Below are 16,085 nucleotides of genomic sequence, written 5' to 3' on the forward strand. Positions count from 1 at the left end.
TCACCGGGATGATGCATTCAAAGACGGGTGCGTGGACTGTTTACTATTGCGAGTATGTGAGTGTGTAATTTTAAAGAAAAACAACATTCTAGCTACTCCTTGTTTTCCTCCAGTCCCCGTCTTAAGATGGGAGGGCCTTCAGTCTGTGCGATCTTTATGGCCCTCTCAGATGGATGCGCTGCCCTGCAGGCGTCATGGCTGCCGACTGGTTTTTGAACGGGGTGAACGAGGTGGGCGGTTGGTAGCTCGACTGCCCATCCCTCTTTCCTCCTATCTCTCCTCCTCCTCCTCTTCCTCCTCTTGCTTCTTCCCCTCTCCCACTCCTTTTCTTTTTGCCCCTCAGATGTGCCTCTTCATGTGCAGGGCCAGGTGGTCCGACCGAGAGAAACACCTGCAGAGAAAAACACACAAACCATGTTCATCTAAGATCTAAAAGATCCATGAAATATGTATGAAAAATACAGTAAGTGAGAAACACAAAATATAAAGATGAAACTGTATTAATATGTAAAAAAACTCCAGCAGAAAAGGAAAACAACAAAACAAAAAAACAACTTACATAAATGAATTCAACTGACAATATAAAGAAGCTCAGGTTGGCAAGTGTTGCTGATCAGTGCCACACTCCCAGGCCCCCTTAAATCCCAACTGGCTCTATGTATTTCTTGGGAACTCTCCATAATCCCATGCCCCTTGAACTCCCCACTGGCAATGTGTATTTGCTGGAAATGCTCCACACTTCCAACCCTCTACAGTAAACATTGTCTCCATGTATTTGCTCGGAATACTTGTCAGTCCCGACCCCCATGAACTATCCACCGCATGCTCTGGTTTAGTTTGGTATTCTGTTTGATGCACAGCTAAGTGGCCTGTGAAGCTAAGTAGCTAGTGTTAGATAGATACCAATCAACCACAGTGTCTCACAAATATTGGACAGTACCATCCTCTCTCTGCTATGTCTTTCTAACCTTTTGGTTTAAACAGCAATGAAACACAAAGGATAAGGTTTGAATATTAGACATGCTAACTCCAGCTCGGCCAGTGTGACTCGACCTCACCTGAGTCAGGACATATCCTAATCCTAATATGACCTCTGATGTCCTCCAGGCATCTAACAAGTGCTATTACTTCATATTGATTTATCCAGAATTGACCACTGCCATAGCTGCTTCTGTAGAGTCATATTAAACTGAATGAATGTAGCCCAGCGGAAAAGCTAATAGTAAATGTATTATTTCAACATGAAGCCATTAGCTCATTTCTTAACACACAAATTTAGTAATACGGAAAACTACAGAGATTTTCAACCACCTCATTTCAAAACTACAGTGAACTTCAGTCATGATCTCACTTCGTCACCAGTGAAGCCCAGACATAAAGGCGAACATGGGTCGATTCAGGCTCAGTGATTTCCTGCATACAACTAAAACACCACCATAAATCACAGCCAGACCTCCACAGCTCTGCAGTCACTCCTCCAGCTCAGACTGGAGAAGCTAATTAGATATGTATTGTGAACATGGACACTGACGCAGACAGGCTGGCAGCGCTTTCTGATGCCGGGCCATTTAACTCAGCGGTGACTGCACCTGCTCTGAGGAGAGACATAAAACCAGGTGATGTAAAATATAAGATTCACAGTGTTATGTCATGTCTTCACAATGGAGTGTTTTAATTTTATGACACCATTGTGAAGACATTAAAGCTGAACATGCACAATAAAATGAATCACGGGTGATATGACTAAAGGAGAGGCAAAACAAAATGTGGGAGAGAATAATATGAGAAATTAAAAATTCAATTTGCCAGAGGCTTTATTCATTATTAATTAGCCAAGGCTATTCTTTGTGTGTGTGCGACTGTGTATGTGTGTGTGTGTGTGTGTGTGCATTTAGACAGGCTGCTGTTCTATCCAGATACAAGCAGACAGAGCTGAGCACTCTAAAGTATAATAGAAAGTTTGTCATGCTGCAGCAAAATCTGCTTCTGCTGTGATTCAGTCTCTCAATGTCTTTAGATGCTGCAGGAAACTGGATTCAAAACACAGCAAAGAAATCATTTGAAAATGTTCACAAATTCAACTCAAAAGCAGCTGAATTGCTTCTAAATATGTCAAACTGAAGTCCTGTGCATTGAGCTGCTATGTTCTGATGTATTCTTCGACTGCTATTGATAATTGATGCTAATGACAAATCAGTTGTTGTTTAACTCCCCCACCTCCACCTCCTCATGATGATGGTTTGAAGTAAAATTGAAAACAATCAAATGAGCCTCAGTCATTGATTGGAGGACCTTATTCTTAATGTGGTGCTTGAAGATTAGCTTGAAAAGAAATACGAAAAGCAGCGACTGGATTCTGAAAAAAAGGACTGTTCCATGAAACCAACAGCATCTGATCCAAAAATATGGCATCACAATTTACTGTCAGGACTAAAGAAAGATGTCGACTATATTCAGTTAAAGTGTAAACCTGCTGCTTCCCGCTGGGTGTTATTCAGTCCTGCTTCTTCACTTCATCACCTCTCTTCCTCCTTGTCGAGATGTGAATGTGAATGTGAATGTGTCTCTGTTTTGGCCCTCTGTCCACATCACCCCAGCAATCTCCATCCACAAAAAACAGGTCTTTTCAAATTCACTCATGTATAATGATCACCCTTCACAAGCATAGCCTGGCGCTAAACAAATCCAAGCTTTCTGCAGCCTCTGACTCTCTGTGATCGTTCATTTTGAGAGTCAGTGTAGCCGATCGCACAACACCGCTGCTGTTGACGTGCGACTTTCTCATTAAAATTTCTGAAACAAAGATGATGGATGTCTAAAAACGTCAACTTTGCCACCAGAAAAAAAAAAGACTAAAAGATTCAGCTATCTTTCCTGCTGTTTTGGTGTTTCAGTGTGGACATTGATGCTTGAGAATCTCAGTTAAAAACATAAAGTGTGGACAGAACCCCTGTTAATGTGTTAATTCATTCAGGTTTTCATGCTGTCAACAGGGTGTGAGTGTACAGTTGAACTTTGCTCTCTGTTGTCTGTAGTCTAGTGTTTCCCCTCAGCCTATTTAGCTGGCCATGTGGTACCTACTGTGCACCTTCACCAATCTGTGTGTGTGTGTGTGTGTGTGTGTGTGTGTGGCTGGACAGATGGCCATGCCAGTTACTGTGTCACTGTAGGGAGGCGGAGCAGCCAGACCAGCTGGTATCGCCCCTACCACGCTGCCCCACCACCCCATCCCACCCCCACACACACACACACACACACACACACATACACACACACATACACACACACACTCCTCCTTCCCATCCACCTCTTCTCCTCCTCTAAACTCTCCCTTCTCAACCTGACTTCTTTTTTTTTGTCCTCCTCCTCATCAGTCCTCCTCCCTCCAGCTCCATGGAAACATCAGGGGGTCCCCGCTTGATTAGGCAGGATTAATGACAGACTGACGTGTGTGTGTGTGTGTGTGTGTGTGTGTGTGTGCGTGTGTGTGCGTGTGTGTGTGTGTGTTTCCCCCAGGAGAACTGTGGTCAGATTGAACAGTCTATCTAATGTTAACCTCTCCATGGTTGCCACTTTTTGCCATTCTCATGTTAATATCTGTTGAGCTCCACCCACCGCAGCTGTGTGTGTGTGTGTGTGTGTGTGTGTGTGACTGTGTGTGTGTGTGTGTGTGTGTGTGTGTGTGTTACTGTAATAATTGAGGTGTATCCTTGCTATGTTAAGCACATTTCCTTGGCAGAGTGATAGAGGGAAGATGTTATGAAACAGATTTTCTAAATAAACAAAGAATCTACTTCTTCTGTGGTAGCATCAGAATGTGTGTTCTGTGTAACGTCTGCCGAGCTAACATATAATTCATCCAAAGTAACTGAAAGATGGCTCATGTTGCCTCATCCCAAAACAGGTTGTACAGTACACTGACATCAGCCAGTTAAGTAAGGCAACTGGCTCTGATTACTACAACTCCCATCAGCCTCAGCGGTCATTGCTATAGAGGAAACACCAGACAGAGGCCAAATCAGAGCTGTGGTAATTTCAGAATTCATGCTAAGTTGCTGCAGTTAGGAACAAAATGTAGTGTTATTATATTATTTATCTTCAGCTTCAGGTGATGTTAGAGACACACGCTACAGGGATGACGCTCTGTGACTGCATGTTTCCTAAAAGAGTCTGTCACTGGACGTGCTCATGTCTTTGGTGAATGGTGAACTGCACATACCTGTCTGCGACTGATGAATGTGAACCGAATGCCACCCAAAAAAAAAGCTACTATCCCATCTGCCGAAAAACATCATAAGAACTGTGTTTTTACGGCAGCGCCCGGCCTGCAAATTAAAATCATAGCACATCTTTCAGCTGGCGACTGTAATAAAGTTGGCGGTGGAGCCTGTAATTTGGTTCATTCGGGCTAAATAAATTTTCCTCTTCAGCAATGCACATATTTTCACTGCACCTCTTTTTTTCACTTTCTGCAAAAAAAAAATGTCTGTAGAGCTGAATTACATTTGTAACCTGATCTGTTTTGATGACACATTGTTTTTTCTTGGCTTTTCAATGTAATCTCTGTCTGACTATATAACAGTATACAGTAATATGGTAATGATTGGGGGGGGGGGTAAGTCATTTAAAAGAAATGGAAGAAACGTGAAGTAGTTCATTTCTGGGACAATGAACAATGTTCAAAATTGTGAACTGTGAATGTGAGCTAGTCCATTTTCATCTGTGTGAACTGAACTTGTGAGGTGTTAACTTGTACCACACTGCTCCTGGGGGATGTAGTTTACGTCTCTCTGTGCATTTTTATGTACAGTTCCTTTGACTTTTAAATCAAAGAAGACACTTTCATCCTTTGCAGTGATGATTCAATCGGGACATTTTCATGCCCATCCAAGCCATGAAGAGCTCCAACTGTCAGCATACTGACACATCTATACAGAAAATGAACAGGGCTGTTACCTCAGAAGCCCTGGACACCCAAAATAACTTCTCCCACTTTCTATGCAGACTTTGAAGTAGACAGAGCCTCAATTGTGACACAGCTTGAGCCTGTGTTGTGTATCCAAGTGTGTCGTTACGTCTGGACGTTTAAATGTTAATGCGAGTCAATATGACTTTGCATCTAAATGTTTTTCTGTTCTGTGTGCATGTGTGTGTTGTTTCTTTACATGCTGTATTTGTATGTGTGTCTGTGTGTGTGTGTGTGTGTGTGTGTGTGTGCCAGAAAGGAGCTAATACAGTCCCAGCTCTCAGCCAGGATTAGAAGCTTCCAGCAGGTTTCTGGAGGGTTTAATGTCTAAAACCCAAACTAGAGGGAACCCACAACAGCCAATTACACTGTCTCCAGGGCAAAAGTGTGTGTGTGTGTGTGTGTGTGGGGGGGGGGTGTAAAGATAGTGCAGGCACACACACACACACACACACACACATAGTGTATGTTAAAGTGGAGCTGGCATCTGGTGCCACTCAATTAGCTGCGACCAGTCTGCCAATAGCCAGAATCCATTTAACTGGCAGCAGAGGGGCATGAGTAAGCACACACACACACACACACACACACACACACATACGCACGCACACATGCACACACGCACACACGCACACACACACTCCACCTTGAGGACCAAACACCAAGCAGAGATGATGTGACTCTCAACAGACTCACAAAGACATCCCTGGCTTTTGTCCACGGGATTTAGTTTGATTTCAGTTGAAATACACTCCCCATCATCAAGGTGAAACTGCGTCAGATGTGAGTCAGCGAAAAAAAAATGCTTTGACGCAGGTTTGATGAGTAAAATCTTCCACCACTGACCAGACAAAGTGACTTAAAAACGAGTAATTATCCAGTCTATTTCTGCATTCCTGTGGCTGCCACACAACGTGAATCCATTAGGAACTCACTTAATTTAAAGATAACAACTTTCCTTATCGTTAAACTGACTACCTACACTCAAAGCCACAGTCTTGAACCTTTATCATCCTGACAGATAAGAACCCACCTGAGCTCCTCCTGTAAACAGCTGCTAAGGGAGGAAAATATTTTTAAGAAAATCCTCACGTTCCCTCTAAACTTCAACACGACCCATTTTCAGAATTACGTCTTTAAACTGTTTATTTAAAGGGATTTGATTTGGTTCTGCATAAGAAAAGAGATGTGAAATGTGTTGTTATTATGCTGTCTGCAAATGCCACATGAGATGCATGTAGAGCGAGGCTGAATGAAAAATGTTGTTTTATTTATCATTTGTCAGAGCCTCTGAGTGACTCCCTGCTGTTTTGGATGCATTACCAAGCAACTAACAGAGATTATGCAAAGAAAACTCATTTACAAGCTTGTCTGTTTCTTACCAGATATCAGCTTGATCATTTTTGACTTTCTGTGGGTTCACAGGGGGTAGCTCTGTGATGTATTAAGCCTAATCTGTAAGCAGGAGGAAATTGTTAGCCTAGCTTTGTCAAAGTAATGTTATTTTTGTCGTGTTTTAAACATGTATCGTAATAACAGAAAATGGGACACTGTGGTTTACTCATTGGATGTATTTACTGACCAACAACAGCCAAGTCTAATGACAGTACAAAGAAAATTCAGACGTCTTGAATTTTGTTCATAGAAGTTTCCGGCTTCGCACACTTTTTCCTTAACACTGAACAGATCTCTGGTGATTCCTGACTGGCTTGCTAGCTAACAAAAAGATTTCTACTCTTTTAGGCAGTTAGTAGAGCTAGCAATGACAAGAACAACAACATTTAACTATCCCATGTCTCACAATGTTTAAGCATTCCTGTAAGTGTTCATTAAGCTAAATGCTACAGTAAGTCTCTCGTCACATTCTGGATGAGACTAATTTCTCATGTTAGCTTGGGTTAGTTGGACTATTTATTTAGTGGCTGCAACTGTCAAAGCCTGGGGTAATATTGACTAATGCTGAACCAAGTTGATAGAAAAAATACATCTACTACAATTCTCTGTTGTGGACTCCTGGGCTTTGGGAAGTTGTGACCATCTTTCACTATAAATAAACAAATTAAAAGGCCTTCTTTTTTTTTTTACACCATACACTGACTTGTCATAGTCGAAAAAGCACAGGTGTTACTAATAACATTAACGATGGCTTCGTTAGTCAGCCAGCGTGCACAACACCAGGTGCCAATAGATGGATTCAGCTGTCATTAATTTTATTATTTACACCTGTGCTTCTGTAGACAAAGATATGTGATGCACTGGCCGACCTGAAAGGAAAAGTGGGTAACAGGAAGGTAACACAGGCTCTTTTGGAGTTCTACTTGTTGGGAAACGCAGGTTGAATACAGGCAAAGGGCATCAGTGTCCTGCAAATATAAAATATACTGTATGTTTGTCTTTGCTTTTGTGTGCAGCAGTTGCCTGTCTGTGTGTTTACCTGTCGCAGTGGTTGCACTTGAATGGCTTGGCTCCGGTGTGTTTGCGGTAGTGTCGTGTCAACTCATCACTGCGGGCAAAACGCCATTCGCAGCCCTCCCATGAGCACTTATACGGCTTCTCACCTGAGAGAGAGAGAGAGAGAGAGAGAGAGAGAGAGAGAGAGAGAGAGAGACAGAGAGAGAGAGAGGAGGTGTCACATTTTATTACAATTTCTACATCTAATTTCACACGTCTAAACTACAGCTGTTCACTAATGTAGGTTACCGCCCCTGGCTTTCTCCAAACCCAAACACACACACACACACACACACACACACACACACACACACACACACACACACACACACACACACACACACACACACAGCCCGGGGGCCAGACAGGCAGACCAGTTTTAACACAACAGCCATTCCAATGAGCCAATACACTCAATTAGCTGTAAATGAAGTCTTTCAGCACGGCAGCGTGTTAATTCATAATCCTAAATTCACCCTGAAATGAATCTCGTTTTGTTCCCTCTATCACCAACCATCCGCACCCCCCCCCTGCCCACACACACACACACACACACACGGACGCACACACACATACACACACACCCTGAGGTGGTGGGATCTGAAATGTAAATGAAGTTTCATCCCCCAGTTCACCAGATGGGAGAAGAGATGGTCTATTGTTCTCAGCCTGTAGTTATCTCTCCGTGATAGAAAGCCTTCCAGCTGTGTGCGTGTGTGTGTGTGGGTGCTTGTCTTTTGGTTAGAGGTGCATGTGTGTGTTTGTAATGTGTACGGGCAGACTGTCTTCAGATGGGACTTCAGATGATGTCTGACTGTGTAGGAGAGTGTGTTTCTGTGGGGTGTGAGGGTCAGCAGATAAAGCTGGTCTAAATCTGGCCTTCCAACAAATCACACACTGCCCCAACAATTAATACTACAACTAATAATGAGCCATTTTCCTTTATTAAGCTACTTTGAAACTGAATTATCGCTATACAAATGTAAGAAAAAACATATTTAGATGCAAATAAAAATACATTCATTCATCTGTTATCTACTAAATAACATTCTCATCAGGCGAGAGCCACATGAACTGATACTTGGCATCACAAAGCTACTTAATATGTCGTAGTATGGGCACTTGAATTGAGTCTACTTAAGTTACTAGATCTATAATAGAGAAACAAAACACTAACAAGCAATTTCTGGATTATATATCACACTACAAAAAATGTGTTTTTCATCCACATCAATACTGTGTCTCTGTTCTGTGTTCTTTTTAAGTGACAGGAAAGTTAGGGGAGAGACATGACATGCAGCAAAGGGCCCAGGCTGGATTTGAACCCGGGCCACTGCAGTAAGGACTGGTAAGGTATGTGGTATGTGCTCTACCAGGGGAGCCACCTGGATGCCCCCTGTGTTGCTTTTGTGGTTCAAAACTTCAAAAAGGAGTGGAACTGGGTTCAAGGAGGGACTGCAGTGGTGTGGCTGTGTTGCTGCATGTACCAGAAAGAAGACAAAACACAGTCCAAGAAGTCCAGTTTAGCCCCTTTTTCACTGGTCAAAAACACCTGATAAGACCCACTGACATCTGGCTTTGGTTGGCAACAGAAAAAGGAACAATCAGCATTCACACCCGAGTCAAATGACTCTGCGGTAGATGCGGGTATTTATCGGCTCTGGCTCCGAAAGGCCTTGATATAAACACAACACCCAGATAAAGACACTCATTTTCGCAGAGCACAGACACTGTAAACACACCTATCACCTGCCCAGCACGGTGCTGTTAAACCAGAAACACCGTGGCTACACTGTGCTTGGGTATGAAAGAGTGAGCTGCAGCCCCCAAATAAGTTTTAAAGACACACAATCACCAATCGAAGATTCTCCACGGAGGCTCGGACACTTACAGGATCACCAACCTCTGTAACTGCATGTGGTGGCATTGTGTGTGCCCTCTCCGGCAAACTCGACTGGCAGTGTAAAAAGAGTCAATCGCCTTTTTAGCAAGTTTACCCACGTTTAAAATATTAAAAAAATAAGTTTTTACAGCTGCAATCATCTTTTCCTCCTCCTCTATGATAATAAGTAACATTTCAACATGTTCGAAAACAACTTAACTCAACCCTGATGAAGGCCACAAGCTGAAACACACTGGTGTGACATTCAAGTTGTCCTTTGCTAAAATGTAAATACAAGTATTGCTAGAGTTTTGTCTTTTTCCCTTCTCCATGCACCTTTGAAGTAAAAAGTCCCTCATCTGCTGTTAGACACTAATCTACCAGGAATGTGCGATTGCATACAGTGTATTTGATTTGCCAACTGGATGATGTCGCCTTGTGTTGTGGCAAAACTTGTTCATTTAAAGCTCTTTAATTTCCATATGAATTTCACAATATTCACAATATTGATGGAGAGGAAGCACTTTAAAACACTGCACACACTGTGTCGAAAAAACTGGCCAAATCTAATTGCAGACCCCTAGTGTGCGCCACTCAGTGTCATGTGTGTGTGTGTGTGAGAACTGGGGGGTGGTAACTATAATTGGGGTCTTAATGACTCTTAATGGGGAGTAATACAGCAGCTTACAGTCAGTTAGCCAGATGTCCCAGCAGCCCCTCCACTCCCATCACAGCACACACCAATCTTCGTAAAAAGACAAACACAAACACACACACACACACCAAACACACACCAGTCCAGAGCAAAGTGGGCCGAATATGAAAACTGAAGTATTTCACAATATGGTGGAAACATATTAGGATGCAATAGAAAAGCATGTGTTCACAAGTACATCAGCTATTGTGGGCTTTTGGAATTTGCACATTCAAAACACATAATGGAATTTCTCCTCACTTTCAAGGTCATCGCCTTCGAGTTTTGTGTTGCTATGGTGAAATAAAAATTGTGGGCAAAAAAAAAAAAAAAACCTAAGGGAAATGATTCTCTGGTGTTGTACTCACTGACAGCTGTTGTCCTGATGCGATCGTCAGGGTCATCTTGCTGTGCCCGAGCCAAAAAATGGCAGCAAGTGTGTTTAAATTTGACACAGCTGAACGACACCTCTTGAACTGACAGATTTCTTCAACTTCAATGTTTTTTTTTTGCATCCACTACTGTGGCTGAAATTACTGAAATGATTTTGATGAGACAGTTACGTCACTTTTTTTTTGATTGGTTAGCTAAAAAGAACACAATGTCTGACAAATAATCAAATGAAATGATTACCCAGACTCATTTTTTATTATTATATGATCTTGTTAAACCTTTTAGAAAACATCCTAATACACCGGCTGAAGGAAACTTATTTTTTCGAAATGCCCAAAATGCCAATGCGGACATGTCTACAGATGCAGCTTCCTATTTTCATTTTCATCATCTTTCATTCTGTTTACCCATAAATCCCCAGTCATACCGCAGGGAAAAATTTCTTCATCACATACCTGCTAAACATGAGATTGGGTTTCTGAACTTTAATTTAATCATCGTGACAGAATAAGCCAACCAGCAGAGGGTACACCTTCACAGGTCCAGAGCAGCAAGGTGATGCAATGACAAGTAAAAGATGATGTGCTACAGGAACATCCAACTGTGAATGATGCCCTATTCCCCTGTATTTCCCCCCCAGTTCCCGTGTCTCTTTGAACGGAGTCATCTTTCATCCACAGACACCGTATGTCTGCCGGGTGACGCAGTTGTTCTCGGACTAAATGAATTCCAGATCACGAGCTGCGCTGTCCTGGATTTGCATATTCAAATTCTCCAGGCAAATCTCATGCAGTTGGTTTCTGATTTCCACAACAGGGATTTGGGTTTTGTTTCTGCCTCGCCATTGTGCAGTTTTGGAAACAGGCCTTCTCCTGCCAGCCCCTCTACACTTTCTGATCTGGTTGACCATCCTGGGCAGAGGACAGAGTCTCACCTTCACCGAAGCTTCTGTTAAACTGGCTTCTGTATTCCATTGCCTTTTGCCATTAGAGTTACTCTCAGTTTTTTATTTTGGATTTTACACATCAAAGTCTGTTTACAGGTCTTGGGGAGTGCTATTGCATATGTAAAGAGATTTGTATTAAGCCTTTTTTGGCAGCTCTAGAGTTGGTTGGGGCTGAAAACTACAAATTTGAAAATTAAAGAAATTATGTTTCACCCTTTTCTTTTGCAGGTTTTTGTGGCTTTCATTTCAATTTTGCACTAGTGAGCCGACTAGACCTGTAGTCTGCTCCTCATCTCCGCTTGAGGCTACATTACATTACTAGCATAACACACATAAAGCTATGCATTGTGGGTAATGTATCAGTGGTGCCAGATTTTGACAAAAATCACAGATGAATGGAATAAAAAGAACAAATAATTCAACATTGGTGTGCTTTCAAAGCCTCATCACAGACCATGAAAGCTGAATGGGATGTCCCAAAGGGTTACAGGATGCATCAGCTGCAGTGATGAAGGCTTTGTATCAGCCCAATGATGATGAAGCGTCACTCAAGAATTTAAGTGATGACGTAAAAGTATGATGAGGTTTCTCTGTGTTCAGGAAGAGCTTGTTATTAAGTTACTGCACCTTCGCATTAGGTGGAAACAAGTGAGGTGGTTCAGACACCAACTGAGGCTCTGTCTCTCTTTGGAGGGAGAGGACTCGCTTGGTGGAAACCCTGGGGGGGGAAGTTGACTTAAGAACAAACTGGAGAGACTTCATCTACCAGCATGTGTCAGATCCCCCCAGGAGCAGCTGGAGGAACTTACTGGTGATAAATGTTTCGGCAGCTCTACGGTACAAGCCGCCATATTATTTCTGTGACCACGACAAACCTAATATCAGTGCTTGAGAATTATAAAACACCTCTTCTCTTTCTTCCTCTTCTTTTTTTGTACATAAACACATAAAAATATTTTACAGTGAAACAATAAATTTTACTGTTACTATGAGCAGACATCTCCCTGATGGCAGTGTGACTGTGACAAGTTAATATGGACTGATAATATTGGCCTGTTGATTTATAGGTTGGGCTTTAATGGTCAATTAAAGATTTAGTTGTTCTTATGTGTTCATGTTATTTCTTATTCACCTCAGCCATGGTTAACTAAGCTGGGAGAGACCAAGACAGTCATAATCACTACAAGAATTTCCCATTTTGTTTGTTTTAAAATAGACAAACTAGACATATTTAACCTACTTTGAAGGTATAACAGGAAGTTCTGTATTTTTGTAAAAGCCCACAATCCTCTGGTTCAGCTGTGAAAAATGTGAGTGTATGTGATTCTGTGACATATTACTTCTAGTTCTGTAAAGAACCAAAAATCATCCGTGTTGAATCTTGGGGAGTAGTATCTGTGTGTGTGAATCCTCCTACTCACTCCACAGAGTCCTCCTCACTCAGGACTGAATACAGGACCAATATTTTCAACATACAATAGCAAACCACTTGGCAGCTTATCCTCTAGGCCTGTTGGAGAAATGCTACACTCTCAACCTGCATATGTGTGTGTGTGTGATACGGGGTATGAGTGGGGGCCGCAGGTGCCAGACAGGCGGCCGTTTCACACCCGTCTTCTGTAATTGGCCAGAGCACCCCATCTTCCTTCAATAGGACCCCCCCCCCCCCGTACACACACACACACACACACACACACACACACGGTGTTGGTGGAATGAAGCAAGGCCAGCTCGGGCCTGACGCCACAGCAACCATGACGCCAGCCAATTATAGCACGGCAAGGCAAGGATGCGTGATAAAGTCACCTAGCAACTGAGAGAAAGGGGGGCGGGGGGGGGGGGGGGAGGGGGGAGAGAAAGAGAGACACAGCAGAGAGGACGAGACTTAAAAGATGGACAATCCACCAGCACCAACCTTCTATGGCAGTGTGAATGCAGTTGCTTGGCAACTGAATGAGCGAGAGAGGGAGAGAGAGAGAGAGAGAGAGAGAGAGAGAGAGAGAGCAGGTTGGAGGTTGGATTCAGTGGGTGTAGAGGAGTACAGAGGTATGTGTGTGTGTGTGTGTGTGTGTGTGTGTGTGGGGAGGTCTGGGGTTACAGCAGGGTTTTTTTCTCCTGAATCCACATGAGGCTGTGTGGTACCTGGGGCCAGGGCGGGGGTTGAGGTCTTGAAAAGTCAGACTCAAGCTGGAGTGACCATGCCGATGTTTTAACCCGTGAACTACACATCACATAATTATACTTCACATCACAGATTACACTTTGGCAAAATCATATGTGAAAGGTTGTATAAATTTGAATGTTTGTTTGTTTTTGTTTTTGTCCACTGGTTTCCAAAATAAAGTGCCTCACTCATGAAACTTGCTTCACTTTCATAAACCATCACAGTGTACATGAAATCTGTATTCATTATTTCAACACTACCACTGTGAGGTCATACAGTGCAGACTTTACATTTAAATTTTCAATTTAACTCCAATTTAACAACTACATTTCCACTCAATGACAAGTAATATTGACAAAAAAGGAATGCAGACTCGTTAATGAAGATTATACAACTCTGTTTCAGCAGTCTGCTAATTGATTTTCAGACCATATAGAAATGAATAGAAATGAATGGCTGCTTGGAGCAACAGAAAAATGTATATGAGAAAATCTAAAAACTAATTATCAGAAATGTTGTTGGTAAGGATGTGACTATATGTAATATATATACTGAAAAGGTACAATATTTTTGTTTGCAAACATTTAATGTCGGATTATGCACTGAACTGTCAGAGGTCTTTAATTTGGATGTGTGCCGAACTATGGGCTATGGAGAATATTAACTGACATTTCTTCATTTTATGGGATTCTGTTGTTCTGTCATTTTGTACTTAAACCTATTAGAAATATATCTTTTACAAAATAACAGTAAATACCTTTTACACATTTTCACATAATGAGGACTGTGTATTGTAGCACACCACTGCTATACATTTGCTATAGTAGTGACTGTCTATTGTGTTGTTCTGGATGTGTAATACTTTCATTTAACCATGACACCTAAACCAGTCAGCTTGGAGTTGTTGGAAGGTGTTATACACAGGGGGGGGGTACGGCTAGCCTAGCCCCGTCAGAGTTAAACAGCCTTTTGCCTTAGCTAATCTAAAAATCTTTGTTTGATGTCTGACTAATAGAAGCACATCATCCTACATGTTCCTATGAGCAGCAGTGTGATGTACGCACATCCAAATATTGTTTCAGGTTTATTGGCAGTTGTAGAAAAAGTTGCCCGCATACTGAGAAGATGCTCCCCCAAAAAACAATGTCATTAAGCGCAGCTAATACTTTTGAAAGACAACGCTCCTTCCAAAACCGCTTATCTATTCTGCTATCCAGAGCCAAGTATGCAGTTAAGTGTATTCTTTTGGACTGCTGCTTTCATAACAATGAGGATACAGTTATTAGCCATGTACTGTTTTCAGAGATCCAACCAGATCCAGGAGAGTGAAAAAAATAACACCCAGCGAACTACAAAACCCTGGCTCTGATTCAGAACAGCTCTGCCTGGGGACTTTAGAGATTTACTGAATTAATTTATACATCTATTATTACAACTCATCCCTAATTGAACATTTTCATATGAGAAAATAAACCTGACTTCACATCAGAGCCGCGGCTCAGAGAAATTGTTTTGGTTATGAACGGAGGAATACGATTACCAACATAATGTGGAATTGCGGCACATGTACAGTGTACTCCTGACAGACCTCGCTATAATGATGTTTCTAATGGCCTCTGGTGTGCACTATGTGACAGTAAGTGTATTGATGCTGTGCAGGCTTTCTGCTGCTGCTGCTCCTCCCTGTGTCTTGGCTACGTTAATCCCTCCCTACATGTATGTTCAATGATTTATGGTCATAATAACCCAAAAAGAGGATTAAGCTAATTAAACCACAGTACTGTGCTTGTAATGAACACATCGGGAGGGAATACACCGCCCCCACATTTATACCACACACACACACACACAGTGTAGAAGCTGCAGTGTCTTCAGGGTGTCTTCTTTTTTCTCAGCGAATGATTTTGCTTTGAAAAAGCTCAATGCTGGTTAGCATGACTCAACTGTAGAATCATCAGAAGATTAAAAGATACTGCAGCTAGCAGTCACGCTACCAGAAAGCTAGTTGCTCCATTCCAGATTAGCTATAATAAAGCTACAGCTGTGGGGTCCTCAGGCTATGGTAGGTGCTGCCCTGGAATATAATGCTACACCTAAAGCCATGCAATGGTCACTGGGATCATATAAGCCTGTAACACGCTGGATTAATGATGCCAAGGTTGCCAGTATTAATACAGTGGAGGTCTGCAGGCTATGTACAGTAATCCTGGTGAACACCAAGGAAAACTGCTAACAGTGGAAGATGACAACTGGAGGCCATGAACTACTCCAGATACTGTAAATGATGCTGTGGTTAAGGCTAAAGTTGAATAATGCTAGCCTCAGGTGGTACAAGTCTGCACAGGCCCCATGCTGCAGATAAGTGACGTATTCAGCTTCAGTTACTCATGGCTCAAAGATGTTCAATCCAGAAAATATTTTGACTTGAAAACAGTTGAATGGATTTCTAAGAGTGTACAAATCCGTGGGGCACTGGTTCCTGTCACTTTAAAAGTAGTGTAGTGCCTCCAAGAGACACGCATGAATCTAAACAACCTCCAATATGAATAATCATTTAGATTTACAGACGATTCATGAAGCTGACAAGTC

At 42.2% G+C, this 16,085-nt stretch overlaps 1 protein-coding gene across 1 annotated transcript in view; it reads right to left on the reverse strand.

Annotated features, from left to right (window-relative positions):
* Positions 1 to 309: 309 nt before the first annotated feature.
* LOC111218440 (Krueppel-like factor 7) overlaps positions 310 to 16,085 on the reverse strand; it is a 57,997-nt gene continuing 42,221 nt past the window's right edge. Inside the window, exons 3-4 of the mRNA XM_022740748.1 lie at positions 7,401 to 7,524; positions 310 to 391 (exon numbers count right to left, since the gene is read on the reverse strand). Coding sequence (XP_022596469.1) covers positions 340 to 391; positions 7,401 to 7,524 — 176 coding nt within the window. The 3' untranslated portion in view covers positions 310 to 339. The remainder of the gene's footprint in view (positions 392 to 7,400; positions 7,525 to 16,085) is intronic.

This window comes from Seriola dumerili, unplaced genomic scaffold (assembly GCF_002260705.1).
Source record: "Seriola dumerili isolate Sdu_G_001 unplaced genomic scaffold, Sdu_1.0 BDQW01000052.1, whole genome shotgun sequence".
NCBI classification, from domain to species: domain Eukaryota; kingdom Metazoa; phylum Chordata; class Actinopteri; order Carangiformes; family Carangidae; genus Seriola; species Seriola dumerili.